The sequence below is a fragment of the Trichosurus vulpecula genome, chromosome 2 (assembly GCF_011100635.1).
Source record: "Trichosurus vulpecula isolate mTriVul1 chromosome 2, mTriVul1.pri, whole genome shotgun sequence".
In the NCBI taxonomy this organism is placed as follows: Eukaryota; Metazoa; Chordata; class Mammalia; order Diprotodontia; family Phalangeridae; genus Trichosurus; species Trichosurus vulpecula.
Window position 1 is genome coordinate 413,221,424 of NC_050574.1, and position 23,261 is coordinate 413,244,684.

Consider the following 23,261-nt stretch of genomic DNA (forward strand, 5'->3'; position numbering starts at 1 on the left):
ATATACCCTTGTAGAAACAATCCTAAGAAATCCCACCCCCAGAGGCTGGACCCCTCCCCCCCATTCCCATTGGCAGGAGACAAGTAGCCTCACAATCTAACCAGGAATAAAGCTACAGGATTACCTTATAGGGGGAAATAGGTGAGGGGAGGGAGAGAGGGGAATACCATCTGATTTCCCCAAAATCATGTGATTTACAGGAAAATGAAATTTAGGCCTGGTGAGGTTCACATTCTAACTAAATTTTTAGGTATTATCTCTATTTTGAATATTGCCTTGCCTGAGTTATTCATAGGGAAGCTTTCACAATCTTGTATTCCACTCACAGCTGAGGTGACATCTATAAATCTAAAGAAGGAGGGGGAGAAAGACATTCCTAAAGGCTAAATAATCAGATTCCCACAGACTCAAATTCATCCCACTTCCCTTCTCTAAATATTGATTCTCAAACATTTTAGATATAAATACATGTACATACATATATATGTGTATATATATATATATATATATATATATATATATATATATATATATATATATATATATTTTCCTTGTGAACCCTTCACACTTTATTCTCTCACTACCTCACGCAACGCAGTTATTCAATGTCTGAGGTAGGTTTCAAACTTAGATTTCCTGATTCTGAAGCTAGTAAACCATGCTGCCTTTTCTCCTCTGATCTTTATTTAAAACTTTAAGGTTAACAAAATGTTTTTCAAACATTATCACATTGGATCCTCAAAACAGCCCTGTGACATAGCTACTAAAGGTGTTGTCATCTCCATTTTATGGATGAGCACTATTTTTAATACAAAGTAGAATGTTAAATGTAGTAATATGTGCAGAACATTCTCAATGTCTACATAGGGTTCCAATATTGGTAGTTTAGTGGGTTGAAATGGGTAGAAGTTGGGGATGATGATGATGATGATGATGACCAAACTATTAAGGAGTTTTGAGGGAGATATTATGGAAATTAAGCAGTAGTAATTCACTTAGGCTCCTTTTCTATGGGTGAAGGAATATGATAGCCACAGTTGAAGGTAGAAGAGATAGAGGCCACAAAGTTGGTTCATGGGTCTAGGGAAAGATGCACTGTAGGAAACTAATTTATGCTCCACTAGGTTTTATGCTACTGAGAGTGTAATGCAAGTAGAAAATTGTATGTCACAAATGCATTCCTTTCTGAGGCTCAAAGAAATTTGTCTATCCAAAGAAAAGTTCAGGATGATGCTTCTGAAATGACAGGTGGTTTCTGATAGAAGAAGCAGACCAACTCTAGTGTTTCCATGGAACACCCTGTCAACACTACTGTTGGTTTACACCCCAGACACCTAAAGTATCTGGATTCTTTAGGGGAGGAGTTCCCATTTTTATGTGTTGCCTTCTGAACTTGACTGAGTGTGTGTGTGTGTGTGTGTGTTTGTGTGTGTGTGTGTGTGTGTGGTGTTGTACTGTTTGGTCTTGTTATCCTAAAGGGCTAACAATGCCAGGGACAATTGGCAGGAGCACGAGTACATATGTGCCTTTTCCCTGAACAGTTTGCTTATTGATACTATGAAAGGAATCTAGGAACTAATCCAAGTTCTTAGCAAGTTGCTGTCTGTCACTGGAGTTTAGATTGAGCTATTTAACCTTCACTGTGAGAACTGTGCTAGATGGGGCTAAATAGGGGTTTCCTACTGTGTGACAAGATCCAGAATAGTAGACCTGCTGGCGAGATCCTTTGAGATCTAACAGATGTGCATCCTTAAGCTGTGAATGCCAGGCCTTAGTGATATTAATGTGTTTGTAGTAATACAAATCAATGTGACAAATATTTATCCATTGTCTGAGTTGTGTACTATTCTAGGCACTGGGACAAAGAAAAAAAGGAAAAAAACTGTTTTCCTTCAAGAAGCTTACATTTTGCTGGGGTGGGGTGGGAGGGACACCCTGTAGACAATTGAATAAAAACAAACAAAATTAAAGTAAATAAAAATAATTTAGGGGGTTGTGGAAAGCATGCTATCCATTGCATCTGGAAATTTCTTGTATAGAAGACAGCACTTGAGCTAAGCCTTGAAGGGAGTTTTTGTTTCTAAAAGACAGAGGTATGAAAGAAGAGCCTTCTAGGCATGGGAGACTATGGCCTGTGCAAAGTAATGGGAGGCCAAATTTGGGGCCTTAGGCATCCTAGAAAATGTTTTGCAGCCAGGAAACTGAAGAAGGTACCTTGACCTGGTGAATACTTATACACAAAACAAGATCTGGACTCAGTATATATGCACACATGTGTACGTGCGTGTATGTGTACATACATATACCACACACACACACGCACACACACACTCAGTGTTGTAAATGCTCTGTAGTTTATAGTCTTAAGAGACTTTCCCAGGGGCACAGAGGGAGTAAATTACTTACCCAGGGTCACATACCAGTATATTTCTGAAGTGGGACTTGAACCCAGGTCCCCCTGAGTCTGAGGCCAGCTCTATCCACTTATGGATAGAAGTATCATAACTTCTAGATTACTCTCTCCTAATTGGAGTGATTCTAAATAAAAGAGGGAATTTAAAAATGATCATGATTTCAATATGCTTTTTCTATAGGCGGATGTCTTAGAACTAAGAGAAATCTTGTGTTCTCTAAGATATTCATTGTGCCTCTTAATCCCAAAATGATGAGGTTATAATGGTGATAGCTGGCCAGGTACACATGAACAGCTTAGAACTGAAAAGTTAGAATGAGTGAATAAATGAAAATGCAATTATTAAGCACTTCCTGTGTACCAACTACTATGCTAAGCACTGTGGAAACAAATAAGGGCCAGCAAGGTAGTCCCTGCCCTCAAGAAGGAGGAGTCCCTGCCCTTAGGGGAAGATAACACATAAAAGAGAACTAGAGTTGGAAAGGGAGAGGGCAAAGGTACTTGAGCAGCAGTGTGGTTTAGAAATGTCTAGAAAATAGAATGGTGGCTTGTTTGGGGACAATAAATAGTAAAAGTTTTTCCGTCAGAGGCCAGGGTCCCAGTGACAGAGTCCCAGGGACAGGAAGAGGAAAGTCAAGAGTGTAGGTGACATGGTTGGCAAGTGGCATGGTGGCTTGGTTCTTGGCAATATAAAGTTAGATTAAGTTCTCTTTCTTGAATCAAGAAGCCCAATCATTATTGGTTTAGATAATTGGGACATTTTTATTGGAACAATATTAATAAACAAGAAGACCTAGACTTGTATAAATTATCAGCTAGATCAGAGCGCAACATCTAGGATCTCACAGTGGGATAGGGAAGATTGGGGAAGTATGTGTGTTCATAGTCCTTTCAGATGCTGTGACCTGAATGTTCCTTGGTGTTCCATGGGACATGGAGGATGACTTCTGGGTAAAGGGCAGTAAGCGGAGAGTTTCATAACTGTGATATAGATATATTGGTACAGAGTTTCTTCTCTACTTTTGAAATACACTCTGCTTGCCTCTTTCTTGATTCTGATTTTTCTCCACCCTCTCACAATAATTTTCTGTCTTTCTTCCTAGATTATCTTTTCCATCCTGTCTTAAGAACCTTTCATCACTCAAGGCATTAGAGCAGAGGCTGTGTGACCACCTGTCAGGTGGGCTCTAGAAGGGATTTTTGCACTGGGAGGGAGGTTGGAATAAATTAATTAGCCAATCACAAGACATTTATTAAGCGTCTGCTATGCACTAGGTATTAAAAATAACCCCCTAAAGTGCAACAGTTCTTGCCCTAAAGAAGCTTATGTTCTGTCTGGGGGGGACAATATGTAAATAAATGATTATATATAAAATAAATGAGTGCTTTTTTTTAGGTGACTTTAAAACTCCCTTCCATATCCAAGTTTCTGTGATTCTATGTCAACCAAATCCCAAGAAATATATTCAAATTGGTCAGATATCTAGTGTCTGGGAAAGAATCTTCCTTATCAATTCAGTGAGAAAGTGGTGCTTTAGACCCACCCTAAATTCCAGCATGAGGTGGTGGTAAAGCTCTTCATTATCAGTCACCCATGCTGCCAACATTCTTTCTGAGGCTACCTGCCCATCCCATAAAGACTCTTCCACAAGTTCTCCATTAAAGAATTTCCTTGCTTCTATCTGACCTAAGATAAAAGCCACTGACAGTCTATCCAACCTTTTGTTCTGATTGACATGGACATGTTGGTACAGGCTGGAGAGCATGGATCCTGTTGAAAGGTTGTATCACTGCATTTTTGAAGCTAATTATCTGGCAAGTGTCAATTCCAAGGACTGGAAGGCTTATTTGCTTGTAGGGAGGTAATTACTTGTACTAACTTTAAAAAAAAAAAAACAAATTCTTGACTGGGAGATGTGTCCACCACACATGGGGAACCGGCCCATCAATGGGATTATTGGATCTTGAGGTCTTTAAACTACTGTTCCTTTGCTAATAGTTCCTCCTTTTTTTTTTCCCTTCATGTCAGTTCTGTTCTTGATTGTTTTACAGGTGCCTCTTTGTGGGAATCTTCTCATTGGCTTGATAATTAGTATTAGTTTGGGACCTGTCTGTTCTTGCTAGCTTTTCTGTTAGGTTGCTCTCTAGTTCACTTAAGCAACCTCCCTTAATCAGCCATCCCTGCAGCTACACAACCACTGATAAATGGTAATCTCTTGGAGAGATCATTCTTAGAAAAAAAAAAATTGTTCTCTGCAGGTGTCTCATCTCTTTATTATTGCTACCAGTTTCCCACAGTGAGCAAAATGCTTTTTTTTTTGGCGACGTGGATCACTTTTGCTTTCAAATAAAATCCAAAATCTTCTACAGTAAAGCCTGACCAAATTCCTGATCTCTCTCTACGATACAATATACCAGATATTTGTGAGTCGTTCATTACATCTGTCCAACCAGACTACTAGGAATTAGGAAACTTGGTAAAAATAATTCATATGATGGATAAGACTAATCCAATGGAAGCAAAATATGTATGGTACTAACAGACTGGACATCCGAGTCGTAGTCACAAATTTTTAACAGCACTTATTCTTTTATAGAGTGCAAGTCACTCCAACCTTGCTGCTCTTTAATTCCTTGATTTATAAAATAAGAGAGGCCTGAATTCATAGGAATTTTATGAGTAGAGATGAGGTAGGGTATGTTCAAGGGAGGATATAATAATATACCTTGTGATAAATTTCTGTTCCGTGTTTTTCCTTATTATTAAATGATCTGAAAGAGGTACTATTTCACTTAAATAGATTTGGCATCCTGTTTAAACATGTGCATTTGCAGCTTACTTTAAGTCTTGGATAGAAGAGAAAGTTTAAGGTTGAAAATTAGTGTTGATGCTATGTTTTCAACAGCTATTTAAAAATATTTTTATATTGTCTTCATTTCTGAAAGTATCCCTCCTCCCCTATCCCTTGTAACAAAAACAAAAAAGAAAGAAAAAAAGTAGTTCAGCAAAACCAAGCAGCGTTTCAACTCTATCTGACAGCATATGCAAAAGTCCACTGCCACAGCCCCACACATCCACAGAAAGAGAGATTTATCTTCTACCTCTCAGCTATTACTTTGCAGTATTGCAAGAATGCCTGGTATGTAAGAATGTTGGATCTGGAGTATTCTTATTTCATATCTCTGAAATGGTCTATTAGGCTTTGATAGCAAATTAAGGGTATTTATTGGGAAGAAAGGGAGGAAAGAATAAAGGAAGGTAGGAGTGAAGAAAAGAAGGAAGGAAGGAAAGAGAAACAGCTTTATTTAAGAATCTTGTATCAGAGTTCATATAACTTTCTGGCTTATTTGGATTACTTTTATGGACTTTTTGTCACTAGAAGCGAAACCGAGCATATGTTGTTCTCCCACACCCTATCCATTTTGGGTTCAAATCTTTGATTTCATGTGTGTGGTGGGGGGACTCAATGTGAAAACTCTACTCTGATGCACATCGGCTACTTGTCTGTAAGTTATAATATTAGTGAGTTGCCTAGGACACTGACATTAAGAGACTTGATTAAGTTTACTTGGCTGACACCTGTCAGAAGCAGGAGTTTGAACCCTTCCAAACTGGATTATTATTGCTGATATTTTCTATAGAAATTTAATTGGGTCATTCTTGGGGCGGAAGGGGTGTTGAGGGGGGAACGACTTGTTCCAGTTTTTTTCAGTGAACAGTAGCAATATTCATTCTGCATTGCAATGAATAACTTTTCCCAAGTTTTTCTACCTCCTTTTAATGTGAATGACCCAAAATGTTAACTAAAATTTGTGCATGTGCAAAGGGATGTTTTTAGCATAGGCTGAAATCATATGCAGAAGTATAACTGAGGTGGGGTCTTGAGACTTTAACTTGGGGATAAAAATTCAGAAAGCATTGTCCTGCGAATACTCTGTCCTCTTTCAGCACCTTAGAAACCTCATAGTGTTCCAGGGTATGCTTCCTTTTACTGCTTTCCCCCTCTCCCCTCAGGCAGCTGCAACCAAGTAAGCTTACTCTCTTTTCCCACCACTACCATTGGCCTGTGTTGCAAAAAAAGAAAAAAAATACTAGTTATAGTTTTGATAATTTTCATATTATTTTATTCATTCAGGTATTTATTTGCTGTTCATTCTTGTGCCCGAAAACTTTCAGAGCTATAACTTAACATTGAACTTTGCAGGCTATTAAAATAGCATTATAGAGGATGTTATTTATTGTAATTTCATACACACACACACAGTCACATCTCAACCATAGTAAATTTTTACAAATATTCCTAGATAGGACTAAAGGTTCAAGTAAGACAGGAAATGAAGGGTCCCACATCTGTAGTTCCTGGCTATGCAGTACTGTTTCTTTCTCTTTTTAAAATTAATTAATTAATTTTTACTTTACAGCATTCAGTTCCACAAGCTTTTGAGTGTTAAATTTTCTTCCCCTCCATCTCCTCCCCACCAAGATGGCATGCATCTGATTTAGGCTCTACATATACATTCATATTAAACATATTTTCACATTGGTCATGTTCTAAAGAAGAATTAAAACCAATGGAATGAACCATGAAAAGTAAGAAATAAAACAAAACAAAAAAGAGAGAGAGCAAATAGTATGCTTCAGTCTGCATTCAGACTCCATAATTCTTTCTCTGGATGTGGATAGCATTTTCCATCATGAGCCTTTTGGAGTGGTCTTAAAACCTTACATTGCTAAGAAGAGCTATGTCTATCAAAGTTAGTCATTGCACAGTGTGGCTATAACTGTGTACAATGTGCTCCCCTCACTGAGCATCACTTCATATAAGTCTTTCTAGGTTTTTCTAAAGTTTGCCTACTCATCATTTCTTATAGCACAGTAGTATTTCATTACATTCCTATACCACAACTTGTTCAGCCATTCCTCATTTGATGGGCATCCTCTCCATTTCCAATTTTTGACCACCACAAAAAGAGCTGCTATAATTTTTTTTGTATTTTAATTAGATTTATTATTTTTAGTTTACAGCACTCAGTTCCACAAGTTTTTGAGTTCCAAATTTCCTTCTCCTCCTTCCCCTCCCTTCTTCCCCCAAGACAATATGGAATCCGATACATGTTCTACATATACCTTTGCCATTAAACTTATTTACATAATAGTCAAGTTGAAAAGAAGAATTATTACCAATGGAATGAATCATGAGAAAGAAGAAACAAAACCAATAAAAAGAGAAAAGAGAAAAAAAGAGAGCACACAGTTTGCCTCAATCTGCATCAGACTGTGTAGTTCTTTCTCTGGATGTAGATAGCTCTTTTCATCATGAGTCCTTTGGAGCTGTCTTTGAACCTTGTATTGTTGAGAAGAACCAAGTCTATCAAAGTTAGTCATCACGGCAGCGATACAACTGTGGTTGTATACAATGTTCTCCTGGTTCTGCTCCCCTCATTCAGCATCAGATCATGTAGGTCTTTCCAGGTTATTATGAAGTCCATATCTTCCTTATTTCTTATAGCATAATAGTATTCCATTACATTCATATACCACAACTTGTTTAGCCATTCCCCAATTGATGGGCATCCCCTTGATTTCCAATTCTTTGTTACCACAAAAAGAGCTGCTATAAATATTTTTGTATATGTATGTCCTTTTCCCATTTGTATGATCTCTTTGGATACAGCCTTAGAAGTGGCATTACTAGGTCAAAGGGTATGCACATTTTTATAGCACTTTGGGCATAGTTCCAAATTGCTCTCCAGAATGGTTGGATCAGTTCACAACCCCACCAACAATGCATTAGTGTTCCAATTTTCCCACGTCCTCTCTAGCATTTATAATTTTCTTATTTTGTCATGTTAGCCAGTCTGACAGGTGTGATGTGGTACCTCAGAGTTGTTTTGATTTGCATTTCTCCAGTCAGTAGTGATTTAGAGCATTTTTTCATATGACTATAGATAGCTTTAATTTCTTCCTCTGAAAACTGCCTGTTCATATCCTTTGACCATTTATCAACTGGGGAATGACTTGTATTCTTATAAATTTGACTCATTTCTCTATACCTTTTAGAAATGAGGCCTGTATCAGAGACACTGGTTGTAAAAATTGTTTCCCAGTTTTCTTTTTTTTTAACGTGTGTACCTTTATTTGAACTGGTCTTAAGTCAGTGTACAGGTAAAGCTCCTTCCCTCCCCCAAGTACTGGCACAAGTCTCATAAAACTTGCAGGAAGATTGTAAAGTCTTCATTCACATCTATGGTGGGGGCAGGGAGGGAATTTAGGGGGCCATTCATTATGGCTGACAATTTTTTAAAAAGGAGCACGTATTAAGGTAGAAGATACAAAAAGGTTTTTTTTTTTCAAGGATTACATAATTTACATGTAAAGCAATGCTAGTACCTTTCCCCTTCCCCAGTTCCCATCTGTATTTTTGTTACGTAGCTCCTTTACTCTAGCAGAGAACAGCCTTTACAGAGCCTTGTAACTCTGTAACAATACATTATACAATATTTGGAATGACTATTTTAAAAAAAAAAAACAAATGTACAATCAGTGTCCTGAAGACACACTGTAGAACTTTAAAGATGTTTGCCTCCAACATGCTTAGACCGCTCATCACCTTTACCATTCCAGTTTTTAAATCCTGAGTCAAGAGCCAAAAAACAAAACAAAAAAACAAATAAAGCCATGCCAATCTCATCTCTTTGGGGGGGCAATTACTATGTCATACCCTTTGACAAAAAAAAATCCAAAAAACACAAACAGCACCCATTTAGAAGCATGCAGCAGACAGTGGAGGGCCCAGATTCATCATACTCCTGCTTTCTGATCCACATTTACTGGAAGGTGGAAAGAGATAGCCGGATGGAGCCTCCAATCCAAATAGAGTATTTGTGCTCAGGTGGGCCAATGATCTTGATTTTCATTGTGCTGTAATCTCCTGCATCCTGTCAACAATGCCTGGGTACATGGTGGTGCCACCAGACAATACAGTATTGGCATACAAATCCTTACAGATGTCAACATCACACTTAATGACTGAGTTGAAGGTAGTTTCGTGGATTTCACAGGATCCCATACCTAAGAAAGATGATTGGAAGAGAGCTTCAGGGCTTCAGAACCTCTCATTCTCAGTGGTGATGACCTGACCATCAGGCAGCTCATAGCTTTTTTCCAGAGAGGAGCTAGATGCAGCAGTAGCCATCACCTGCTCAAAGTCTAGGGCGACATAACACAGCTTCTCCTTGACGTCACGCACGATTTCCCTCTCAGCTGTGGTAGTGAAACTGTACCCTCTCTCAGTAAGGATCTTCATGAGGTAGTCTGTCAGATCACGGCCAGCCAGATCCAGATGGAGGATGGCATGGGGAAGGGCATAACATTGGAGTCCATCACAATACCAGTGGTATGACCAAAGGCGTGCAGGGACAGCATAGCTTGGACGGCAACATACATGGCTGGGGTGTTGAAGGTCTCAAACATAATCTGAGTCATCTTTTCTCTGCTGGCTTTGAGGTCCAGGGGGGCTTCTGTGAGCAGCACAGGGTGCTGTTCAAGGGCCGCATGGAGTTCATTGTAGAAAGTATGATGCCAGATCTTCTCCATGTCATCCTAGTTGGTGACAATACCATGTTTAATGGGGTTCTTCAGGGTCAGAATACCTCTTTTGCTCTGAGCCACATCCCCCACATAGCTGCCTTTCTGGCCCATACCCACCATCACACCCTGATGTCTGGGGCACCCAACAATGGAAGGGAAGACGGCCCGAGGGGCATCATCTCCTGCAAAGCCAGCTTTGCACGTTCCAGAGCCATTGTAAATGAGAGCAGACATATCATCATCCATGACAAGCTTTGAAGTGGCAAGTTAAGAGAGAGAAGAGGTGGTTGCCATACCTAGAGGCAGGAGAGGCAAGTGCACGCTGGGTAGAAGAGCTCATACTTCTGTTTCCCAGTTTTCTGCTTCCCTCCTAATCTTGGTTGCATTAGCTTTGTTTGTACAAAAACTTTTCAATTTAATGCAATTGAAATTATCCATTTTGTATTTCATAATATTCTCTATCTCTTGTTTGGTCATAAATTCTTATAGTCTCCATAAATCTGACAGGTAAGCTATTCCTTGCTGTCCCAGTTTGTTTATACTGTCAGCCTTTGTATTTAAATTGTGTACCCATTTCGACTTTATTTTGGTATATGGTGAGAGATATTGGTCTATGCTCATATTCTGCCATACTATTTTCCAGTTCTCCCAGCAGTTTTTATTAAATAGTGAGTTCTTATCCCAGAAGCTAGAGTCTCTGGGTTTATCAAACAGTAGATTACTATAGTCATTGACTTCTGTGTCTTGTGTATCTAACCTATTCCACTGATCCACCATTCTATTTCTTAGCCAGTACCAAGCAGTTCTGATGATTTGTGCAATACCATTTTGAGAACATTTGAGTCTTTGGGAGATTATGATTCTCTGAGAAAATTTAAATGAAAGTTAGCATTTATTTAACTACTAATAAATAATTATAGAATTTTGGAGCTGTAAGGATCTTTATGGTCATCTTTTATAACCCCTTCATCTTTTGTTTATTGGCAGCATTTGGGATTAAGTGACTTGCCCAGGATCACAAAGCTAGTATCAGAGTTCAGATTCAAACTCAGGTCCTTCTGACTCTAGGGTTGGTACTCTGTCCACTGCGCCACCTAACTGCCCCATAACCCCTTCCTTTTACAGATGTGGTAGCTTAGCCTCAGAGAAATTAAATTATTTGCCCAAGATTACACATCTAAGTTAATGACAGAGTTGAGCTTGGAACCTAATCCCTGTGACCCCCAGGCTAGTTTTTTCCTCCTGCACTATGCTAGCAAGCTGAGCTGAAGGGTGTAATTTTGCTAAATTGCCAGTATGATCAATTTTTTAAAAATACATAATAGTCATTTTAATTGATTTTGCATTTACTCTCAATTGAGGCTATTTAACTGCTACATTGCTACTTAATTCTTTGTTTTTTGGCTGTGAGAATTATTTACTCTATAGACAAAAATGAAGCCGTTTTAAAATAACCTACATATATCAAAGTCTCAGTTATTGAAGGCCGAGCAGCTACAGTTTTGCACCTAGATGTGGTATCTCTCTGTTAGTAAAGATTTGGGGTAGTAGAAACGATGCTGGGTTTAGCGTCAGGAGAGTTCTGTATTTGAATGCTACATGTTATAATTACTAGTTGTATGACTTAACCTCAGTGAACCTCAGTTTTCTATGAGATGGAGATAAGAGGTGTAGAACTTCTCTTACAGGGTTGTTAAGAGAATCAAATGAGATCATGTGCATAAAGTGCTTTGTAAAACTTGAAAGTGCAAAATAAATGTTAATTATATAATATGTATTATAGGTAACACAACAACAACATTATATGATATAATATGATATAATGTAATATTATATATAACAAAGAATATCACCAAGAAGATCTCTGATTGTTATCTAAGACAGTATGATGGTTGGTTTGCCCATTGATGATTATCATTGATTTCCAATGGGTAGTTGTGTGTTTGTCCTTCGTTTTTGAAGAGGACCATGACATCAGGGAGATGATGATATGACTTGCAGTTGACTTTGATTTGAGTGAGGGAGGGCTGGGCAAGGTCATCAGCCTCACTGGTTTCCAGTAGATGTAAATGCCAAGCTACTCACAGGAAAAGCTGATAAGGCCAAAAATCCCCAAAGAATTAATAGGAAAAGGAAACAAGAAAAAAGCAGAGAGAAAAGGGAAGGGAGAGAGGGACCCCAGAATAGAGGTAGAGATTGGAAGTTGTAATTAGAAACTGGAACAGAGATGGGGAAGGGAGTAGCAGACAAGATGACAGTGAAAAAGAGGCAGCTGGAACATCTGGCTCAGGGACAGTGGTATGTAATCCTTACATACCTTAGTGGAACCTAAGGACCTCAGTACAATACAGCACATTTGTTTGTGATTTCTTACTGATACTTTTGTTTTTAAACATCATAGTTATTTCGTGCTATACTTCCTCTCCTTTGTAGAAAAGAAAAACAATTAAGCAAAATGTACTGACAAAGCAACCTTATCTGCCGTTGTGAGCAACATTCTGTACCCGTTGGCCCTCACCTCTCTCTTGAGAGGAAAAAAAGGTGTTGCAACGTGTCTTCTATGAAACAAACAAAAAAAAAACCAAATATGTCTTCTATGAAACTAAGATTGCTAATTGCAATTAATCTGTTTAAATGCCCTTGGCTTTGTTTTCAGTTACATTATTGTAGTTGTGTGTATTATTGTGTGTATTATTCTCTTGGTTCTGCCTTTTAATTTTTTTTCTTTTTTATTATGAACTTTAAAATTAGTAAACGTGAACATTTCAGTGTACAAAAAAACAAAAAGAATCATATATGAAACTGAGAACTTTTATTATGTACACTTTTAAAAATATGTTAAATTTAATATGATAGTACCAAAACTGCTTTGATTTACTGTGATCCCTTCTAAATTTCCTTCTTCCCTCTTTTGTGTATTTCTAAATGTTTCAGTGATGCTCATTTCCATTTTCCCCCCAATGCTCTCATGGTTTTGTTTTTTCCCCCACTTCGTATCACTTCACATAAGCCTTCCTGCAATACATTCACCAGACATTTACTAAGCACCTACTAAGTGCAAGGAAGCTGTTGTGCTAGGCAGTGAAGATTTCTATGAATGAACCTAACTATCCCTGATGAAAGGTAACACATGATAGAGCCAAGGCAAGCTCTGAACAGTGTTCTAGGTAAATAGAGGAAGGGATAGAAAAGTTTAAATGAACAGGATTTTCTGTTTAAGAAGATGTGGAAACAGCTGAGATGCTTGAAAATTTCTGCCAAAAAAGTTGAAAGTTTTAAGTTGACAGTGTTTTTTATGTATATCTCAGTTTTCACAGAGAATGTAAGGTTGAGAAGCTGTGTATAAAAGTTAAACTTAAAAGCTTAAAATTAATTAAAATTCATTACACGGTGCTGCTGATTCTTAAATTTATCAGATCACTAAGATTTTACTCATTGAAATGGTTTTGATGAGGCTGTAAAATAAGTAGTTACCTATAGTCATACATTTTATTATGATATAGATTAGAAAGTTCACAAGCAAAGTAACAACTATCAAGCAAATGGACTGTCAGTTGTTGAATGTTTGCTTTCTTTTTCCATAGCTGCTTTTCTAATAGCTTTGCAACTAAAATATTTTTATTATGAAAGAACTAATGGGATATTGCTTTCTTGGTAGGAAAAATAGTAGTGTTACACTTTCACTAAAAAAAAAATTGTTTTTAGATCCTTAATATTGATGGATATAAATAGCCAAGTTTGACTTTTAACTTTAACTTTATAAATCTACTTTCCATGAACATTAGAATTAGGTCAAATTTCTCGCTTTTTGTATATAGTGACTGATCTGGGGGTTGAGTTGATATGGAGCACAAGCCTATTTGCTGTAAAGCAAAAAATGTTTTCCTTCTTTTTAGCATTCTCCGGATATTCAACAAACACGAAATATGACCCATATCAAATTAAAGCAGAGATTGCAAGCCGTCGTGATAGAGTAAGTAAAACATTCATATTTTCATGAATGAAACTGTCATGTGTGTTTCACTTCAATACAGTTTTTCCATTCAACTATTTATTGACACTAAAAAAATTTTCCATTCAATGGTGGTTGATAATACCACTTGTAAGCTTTTGTTTCTATCAGTTTGCATAGCTTTTTCACTTTAGCTAACTTTTGAGTGTCATTTTAAAAATTCAGATCCTATGGATAACGTAATAGCCATGTGAAACAATGATTAGGTAAATAGTTCTTCTTTCATTCTTCTAACTTTTGACAATTAATGAATTGCAAGGTTTTGTCTTCAGTTTCCTTAAGTAGGACAAGATGACCTAATGAAGAAAAAACCTGAGGTGTTCAATTCTCGTAGAAAAAAGATGTTAGCTTTTTTTCATCCTCTTTATTAGGTAATGGAAGAAGAAGGAATTCCATTTCTAAAACCTTGTTCATCTTTTCAGAATTAGCAGTCATTCAATTTCTATGGTGGATTATATCCCTTTGAAATTGTATCATTTGATAGAGAGATAAAAGCGTCGTTACTCCAGTGGTGCCTGTTGTCATTTGATCAGTGAGGTTTGTCATTTCATCAATGCCCTGGAACATTTCAGTTTTCGCTTTTCGTAAGGCATTTATATTGTTAGCAAGCATATGATTGATTGTCTTTTGAAAGAAATGAATTCAGACAGCAGAAATATTAATCTTTACCTTGAACCCCCCCAAAAAATATTTTGTTTTTTAGCTTTCCAGACTAAAACGAGAGCTGACCCAGATGAAACAAGAATTGCAGAATAAAGAAAAAGGAGTGGAGACACTGCAAGAGTGAGTGGAAGAGGTTTTAATACATACGTGTGTGTGTATATGCATAAATACGTATGAGTATATATGTGTGTATATATGTATGTATATGTTCATGTGAGTATACGTATAAATCTATCTATCCATAGATAGATATAGATATTCCTTCGATTCTGTGGATCTTTGTTAGATACTTTCAGGTAGTGTTTTGAAGACAGCACAGTATTTAGTTTAAAAAAATCTTTGTTTCCCTGTCCTGCCTTGACCACAAGTTTTTGATTTCTGCTTAGCTCTTTGAAATGGGGGGAAAAATGTAGGAACCTGCCACCTTTGTTTTTCAGTATTTGAAAACTGTTTATCTAGTCTTCCCCCTTTATTTAAAACAAGAAATCCTGAAATTTCTCCTACTCAGAAATAAAGAGTAAATTCTCACTCTTTAGAGAAGCATTAACTCATTAACTTCATGAATGGTTCCAGTGGCTGACCAAGTGAAACCCATGCTGACCTGAAGTCATTAATGTTAACTTTTGTAAAAATGAGTTCAGTTTTCCTTTTTCACCAGTATAACCACTGCTTCTCATCTGAGCTTTTAAAGAAGATTCAATTTTATTTTATTTTCAGGTCCAAATTCTTCCCTTCTACTCTCACCCCATTGAGAAAGCAAAAAACAAAAACAAAAAAACCCCAAACCTTTCGCAAACATGTTTAATTGAAAAAAAACAAATTCCCATGTTGACTATGTCAACAAAAAGAAACCAGAAGCATCAATAATCACTTTATTACCTTTCTGTCTTCACCTGAGCGCTTAACAAAATTCACTTTTGTGAGGTGGGCTATAATTCTTATGTATAATGCTTATAGGAAGGCAAGAAATAAATATTTAGCACATTTCAGTTTTACAGTGGGTGAAATGACAGATCTTTTTTGTAATAATAAGCAAATTGCAAAAAAAAGTTTACTTTTCTCAAATATATGCAATTTTGTGTGACTTCAGAGTAGTCTAGTCTCAAAATATTCGGGTGCTGAATAGGAAAGGCTCTTGCTTATTTCCTTTAATCCAATTATCTTCTGCTATCTGCTTATTAGCTTTACTATACAAATGGGGGAGGCCCAGAAAGGTTAAGAAATTAGCAGCAGAAGCTACAACCAGAACCCTATATTCTGACTACTTCTAGCCTAATCCTTTTTCTACTTTATACAATTATAGGAATAGAATTCTAGAGCTGGATGGTACCATAGAAGCCATCTAGTCCAACTGTTATTTTAGAGATGAGTATGACCCATGGAGGATAGATGACTTGTCTAAGGTCATACATAAGTATTAAGCAGAGGTGAAATTTCAGCCTAAGCCCTCTGGCTCCAGAGCCAGTATGTTTTCGAGTTGTACTATACTGCCCTTTTTAAACTGACCAAATAGTTGATACAATATGTGTGTGTGTGTGTGTGTATTTCATTAGTCCATTAGCTTTAGCTTTGAATTAGGTATGTTGTTCAAATTTCACTGAAGCTAGATAAAGTAGTATAACATTGCTCAACAAATCAGTGGTTTTTTTTATCATTTCAATCATATCAATTATGCTTTAATCTAAGAAAAAGTTAATTATCTTATGATGTGAATATTTTTGAATGATCATAATCTAAATTAATCATTTAATCTAGGCTAAAAAAGTGATATAATCCTGAATATTCTTTCTACTCTTCAAAATGTAATGTAAAAAGTAATTTGCTCTTTGATTAACTGAGTAAATAAACTATCACTGATAGGCAGAAGTAAATGTTTAAGGAAGGGGAAAGGTAGTGAATGCATCTATAGCTACATGCTTACTCAAATAAGGAAGGAGAATACACATAGAACTCAGGATACTGAAGCAGAAAGTATAGGAAAAATAAAATACAAAAGCATCTAGCAATAGTACCAATCAATAGTGGAAGCTTGCTTAGTGGGATTAAAGCTTTTCTTTGATCATTTGTTAATCACTGTCCTCCTTTCTCTTCTCGCCCCCCACCCCCCGCCGCCACCATCCTACTAGCATGAAGAGTTTATTTGTACATGCCAGTTCCCTGTGATCTATACACATACCTCTCCCATCACTCCATTGGCTGATAGAAGGCATGTGCAAAGAGCTCAAAAGCTGGACAGTTTAGTGTCTAGATTGGATAATCTAGCACATTCAAGACTGCAGGGACCCAGTCTTTCATCTGTTAACTGATTTGCAGGCCAAGATGCCTTGAGAACCAGTGTTTGATTTGGACTTGGCTTCTCACCCACGCTCCATTAACATTAAATTTTTGCTGCACATGTTCTATGTTGCATAACCACAAAGGAGGAAGAGGAAATATTGGTTGTGATTCCACCCTTTCAGTCCTTTGCACATGGCAAATAATCTTTTCATCTCCTGAGTTATTCAGCCTGAGAGAATTAATGTAGTTAAATGATTTTGTGTTCTGCTATCCAGGTTTCTGGTGCCACTTTTTTGAACAAGCTAATCTGCTAAGAAGAGTTAATGTTAAGGTTTGGCTCTGATATGTTTCTCAGTTGAGAATTTAAAAACAACAGTAATGAAATTTTTATTCAAAACTTCAAGAAGAGAAATTGTAATTTTGAGAGATGGGCAGCTAGGTTGCACAGTAGATAGAATGAGGAGCCTGAAGTCAGGAAGACTCATTTTCCTGAGTTCAAATCTGGCTTTAGACACTTACTAGCTATATGACCTTGGGCAAGTCACTTATCCCTCTTCGCCTCAGTTCCTTATCTGTAAAATGAGCTGGAGAAGGAAATAGCAAGTCACTCCAGTATCTTGGCCAAGAAAATCCCCAAAAGGGGATTTTCAAAAAAGGGGTCACAAACAGTTGGACACGAATGAACCACAAACTTTTTAGAGACCTGATTACCAAATCAAAGAATGAACAAGCTGATATACTTTATTGTTGAATCTTCTTTTACTTTGCTCCATATTCCTAAATGACAGCACTGATTCCATATCCAACAGTAATTTAAAGAAAGGACTTTCAATTTCCCTCCAGAAATTTTTTCTGCTGTCCTGGCTTCCCAGAATATCCAGTGTATTCTTTTCCAGAGTGCCTCACTAGGAGTTTGGCTGGTTCTAGTATTTTAACCTCAACTTGTTTATCTTGGTCAGATTTCCTTACTGGCACAGGATCCTTCATTCCTCTTGGGCATAAGTGAGGGGAAAAATAGAATATTTTGTAATTTTTTTAAAGAGAAGATCTTTTTTTAGAGAGGTGGCATAGTGAGTTTTCCTTTCAGGTAATGAGAGGATAATTTTTTTAAAAGTAGCTTAAACTCTGCTTTTTTGATAAGAATGCAATTTTTCATGAACTCCTCCCACACATGTACACTGGGGAAATGAATGAAGTCAGAATTAATTTCACTTTAAGGAATGGATACTAGCCCAAGGTGAGTAGACAAGTGACTTTCTTCACTTGGGAATATTGGGCTTTCAGTATTTATGTCAAATTAATGCTGCCTGTTTATCATATGTCTGTGAGTGAGGGTAAATTTATGAAAAATTATGTTCATATCAAAAGAAAAAGCTGGAAGAGACTTTAAGAAATTATTCTTTTATTACCTGAAAAAAAATAGAGTCCATTGTTATTGAGCCTAATTATATGGTAGAGAAAGTTTATTTCTCTTGGTAGCTCTCTAAGTAGGTAAATCAATCAACAAAATCTAACAAGTGCTTACCGTATAGGTAGCACACTAAGTGTTGGGGGTACAAAACAAAGAAACAAAAAACAAACATACTATCTGCCCTCAAGGAGATCACATTCTAATAACCCTGGTTTTCTACCATTTTGGGGGTGAGTAGCGGGGGACTTTTAATCAGGTCTTATTTTTGATGTTTTTTCCATTGTCTCTAATAATTTGCTAATTATTTTATTAGACCTATGAAACATATTCCTGTGCTTTATAAAAGCAATATTAAAATGCACCCCTTTTAATATTTGTTATAGTAAAAAGAGTGATGTGTACTATGTGATTTTTTTTTACGTACTACTTTAGGGTGTTTTGGGGAAGCTTAAACTGAATCCATGATAATTGAGTGTGTGGGGGGGATGTGGGTGCAAATTTTGGGAATTAGTGGTTATGACCACAGAGCTCCAAAACATCCAAAGAGAAATGAAAAAAATCACTTAGAAACTTCTCGATTACTTTCCCCTATGAAGTGATTTAATATCATATAATGATAGCCAATAAATCAACAAGCACTTATTAAGTGCTTACTGTATGCCAGGCAAAGTGCTGAGTGTTGATGCCAGGGACAGTGGGAAAAAGAACTCTATTCTTTTCAGTTCATTTGACATTCATTAATCATTACAGCTTGCATTTATGTACTCTTTAAGGACTTATGAAGCACTTTATATGTGTTAGCTCATTTGATCCTCATAGTAATAACCCTGTGAGATAGGTCCTGTTATTATCCCTATATTACAGATGAAGAAACTGAGGCAGAGAGAAGTAAAATAGTTTGCCTAGGTCCTACCATACAGCTATTAAGTATCTGGTCTGAGGCAAGATTTGAGCTTCGGCCTTTCTGACTCCAGGTATAGCACTCTATTCACTGCAGCACCTGTAGCCTCATAAATAACCTGTTATGTACATGTTTCTATCTTAGGTGGTGGGGATACAAAGGAAAAAAAAACAGCAAAAAGAATGTTTTCCCTCAAGAAACTTAAGTTATTCTTTGGCTTGCAGCATGTATACCAGCCTGGAAAGAGATAATTTGAGAAAAAAAAAAGAGCTAACGTTAACAAATAGGGAGACAAGGAAAGTCTGCCCCCCTTAGAGATGGAAATGGGAAATGAGTCTTAAAAGGAAGCTAATGATTCTGGAGCTGGAAGTTTGGAAGGAGTTCAATCCAGGCATCAAGGCCGGTTTGTGCACATAGAGATGGGAGATAGAATATAAGATCTCTAGGGAGACTGTTCTCCAAACCCACACAGTATACACACTTTCAGATGAGTGGTAGATTATCCATTTTTTAAAAGTTCTTAAAAATAGCACAGTTCCTAAGAGAAATTTCAGAAAATGTTTTAGATGCAGAAAACCAAGGAAGTATTGATTAAATGATTTCTTACAAAACAAATAAACAACAAAAACTAGAAGCAACATTTAAGGACAATAAGTTAGAAATTTCGAGAAGTGAGAGAAATAGTTACCAGCAAATGATTTCAGGGGACCATGCCAGCCACAGAGTTCTAAGTCCAGGGGAAAAGGAACTGCTTTAGTTTAACACATTAGTCATTGGCAGAGACTGAAAATGAGAGCTGTGGTGTGAGCCCTTTTAGTTCCTCTGCACACTCCTTTGATCCCATGGCCAATGCCCAAAGTGTCATTGTACACAGTGCTTGACATTCCTGCCTTTGAAGATAGCTGAACACTAGAGCTTTTTCAATTGTCACTGTGTCTAGTTTGGGTGTGTGCCTCCCAGCAAACACAAGTTATGCCCAGGTTGGAAGATATCAGAGAAATCTTGTTTTAAATGGGCAGGGCAGCCTCTGCCTGTCTAAATCCTTTGTTAGTTTTCCTGCATTAGGCTGGTGGGGGGGGGGGGGCCTAGGAGGGGAATATTTTGGAGGAGTCTTGCTTTTCCCTGACTACCAAAAAATGTTGATTTGGTAAGGATCAGGGGGCAGTGAGCAGATCAAGAGCCAGTGAATATTCCATTTTAGGTAGGCTATAAGTGGGTAGTTTTCTCTTTAAAAGAAATGGCTCAGTTAAACTTAGAACCTGTGGGCACCAGTGCAGTAACTAGCTGTATGACACACAGTCTTTTAAAAAAAAATTGCTACCTTGGGTTTTTATATCACCTTTGTTTCTGAATAGATGCATCTCCCCTCCCCTACCCAGAGGGCTAACTCTTATATCAAAGAATTTCAAAAGAAAGAGAAGGAAAAAAGGTAGTAAAAAAATTTAGCCAAACTACTCATGTGTGTGTATGTATATATTTATTTTTTTATTACATACTTTATTATTTAATACTTTTTTAGTTTTCAGCATTGATTTCCACAAGATTTTGAGTTACAAATTTTCTCCCCATTTCTACCCTGCCCCCCAAGATGGCATATATTCTGATTGCCCCATTCCCCAGTCAGCCCTCCCTTCTGTCACCCCACTCCCCCGCCCCATCCCCATCCCTTTTTCCCTTACTTTCTTGTAGAGCAAGATGGATTTCTATGCCCCATAGCCTGTATATCTTATTTCCCAGTTGCATGCAAAAACAACTTTTTTTTTGAGCATCTTCTTTTAAAACTTTGAATTCCAAATTCTCTCCCCTCTTCCCTCCCCACTCACTCTCCCTAAGAAGGCAAGCAATTCAACATAGGCCACACATGTATCATTATGCAAAACACTCCCATAAATAGTCATGTTGTGAAAGACTAACTATATTTCCCTCCGTCCTATCCTGTGCCCTCTTTATTCAATTTTCCCTCTTGACCCTGTCTCTTTTCAAAAGTGTTTGCTTTTGATTACTTCTTCCCCCTCTCTGCCCTCCCTTCTATTGTCCCCCCTTTCTTATCCCCTTCCCCCTACTTTCATGTGGGTAAGATACACAATTGAGTGTGTATGTTATTCCCTCCTCAAGTCAAATCTGATGAGAGCAAGATTCACTCATTCCCCCTCACCTGCCTCCTCTTCCCTTCCAATGAACTGCTTTTTCTTGCCACTTTTATGTGAGATAATTTACCCCATTCTATCTCTCCCTTTCTCCCTCTCTCAATATATTCCTCTCTCATCCCTTAATTTAATTTTTTTTTTTAGATATCACCCCTTCATATTCAACTCACCCTGTGCCCTCTGTCTATATATATGTATATTCCCTTCAACTACCCTAATACTGAGAAAGGTCTCATGAATTACACACATCATCTTTCCATGTAGGAATGTAAGCAAAACAGTTCCACTTTAGTAAGTCCCTTATGATTTCTCTATCTTGTTTACCTTTTCATGCTTCTCTTGCTTCTTGTGTTTGAAAGTCAGATGTTTCTATTCAGCTCTGGTCTTCTCACTGAGAAAGCTTGGAAGTCTTCTATTTTATTGAAAGTTCATATTTTGCCTTGGACTATTATACTCAGTTTTGCTGGGTAGGTGATTCTTGGTTTTAATCCTAGCTCCATTGACCTCCGGAATACCATATTCCAAGCCCTTCGATCCCTTAATGTGGAAGCTCCTAGATCTTGGGTTATTCTGATTATGTTTCCACAATACTCAAATTGTTTCTTTCTGGCTGCTTGCAGTATTTTCTCCTCGACCTGGGAACTCTGGAATTTGCTGACAATATTCTTAGGACTTTTCTTTTTGGGATCTTTTTCAGGCAGCCATTGCCTGAAATTTCTATTTTACCCCTCAATCCCTCCTACAATCTTTGTGTATATAAGTTTCATCTTGCCTCCACAAAGATTGTAGGAGGGATTGAGGGGTGGTCTGGGGTGACTAGAGGAGGGGTTTAGGGAGGGTCTTGAGGAGAAGTCTAAGGAGGAGCTTGATGGGACTGAGATGAGGTCAGACTCCAGGGACTGGGATGAGTTCAGACTCCAGGGTAGGAAATAGCTAAAGGCTACCTGGAGATTAAAGACAACAGAAGGCTAGGGTAATAGGGCTAGGGATCAGGATTCAGGGTGGGAAGCAGCTTAAGCTTTGTTTTATTTTTTACCATTGTACTTTCTGTTGTACTCATTGTGTGCCTTGTTTTCCAGCTTCTGTTTATTTCATTCTGTTTTTTTCCTGTTCCACCCTATATTTTTCATAGTCATGATTTCTTATAGCACAGTAACATTCCATCACATTGATATTTGTTTCATCATTCCCCAAGTGATGTGCATTTTCTTTGTTTTTATGACCTACAGTCTTAACTGTTACTTAAACCTCACTATGGGCTGACCTCAAACAACAAAAAAAAGTATTATATATGTTAACTACCAGACCTCCTCCTTCTCATCTTCTTCTTTCCTCCTTTTCCTCTTCTTCTTCTTCTTCTTCTTCTTCTTCTTCTTCTTCTTCTTCTTCTTCTTCTTCTTCTTCTTCTGCTTCTTCTGCTTCTTCTGCTTCTTCTGCTTCTTCTGCTTCTGCTTCTCCTTTTTCTTCTCATTATTATTTCAGGATTCAAACTTGTGATTTCATCGGTTTTGGAATTTCATCAAGATGAATTCCCTCTGCCAGTGCAAATCAGCATCTTTCCTACAACTTATAATCTTTCTGAGTTTTGGGGGGACTAAAAAGATTGAGCGATTTGCCAAGGGTCATCCAACTGTTATGTGTCAGAAGCAGAAATTGAATTCAGGTCTTCCTGGTGCATGGTGATTTACTCCAATACTCTCCTTTTATAAATGAGGAAACTAAGGTGAATGGCAATGTAATTAAGTAGGTGCTTAATAAATAGTTGTTGAATGATTGATTCCTGATCCTGAGTTCGTTTCTCTATCCACTGTGCTCCTCGTTCTTCCTCAATATCATCAATAAGCTC

The 23,261-nt window shown here is 37.5% G+C and overlaps 1 protein-coding gene across 2 annotated transcripts in view; it reads left to right on the forward strand.

Annotated features, from left to right (window-relative positions):
* Window positions 1–23,261, forward strand: part of WWC3 (WWC family member 3) — a 208,767-nt gene that overhangs the window by 102,343 nt on the left and 83,163 nt on the right. For both annotated transcript variants that reach the window (XM_036744885.1, XM_036744886.1), the window contains 2 exons: window positions 13,901–13,977; window positions 14,720–14,799. In XM_036744885.1, coding sequence (XP_036600780.1) covers window positions 13,901–13,977; window positions 14,720–14,799 — 157 coding nt within the window. The remainder of the gene's footprint in view (window positions 1–13,900; window positions 13,978–14,719; window positions 14,800–23,261) is intronic.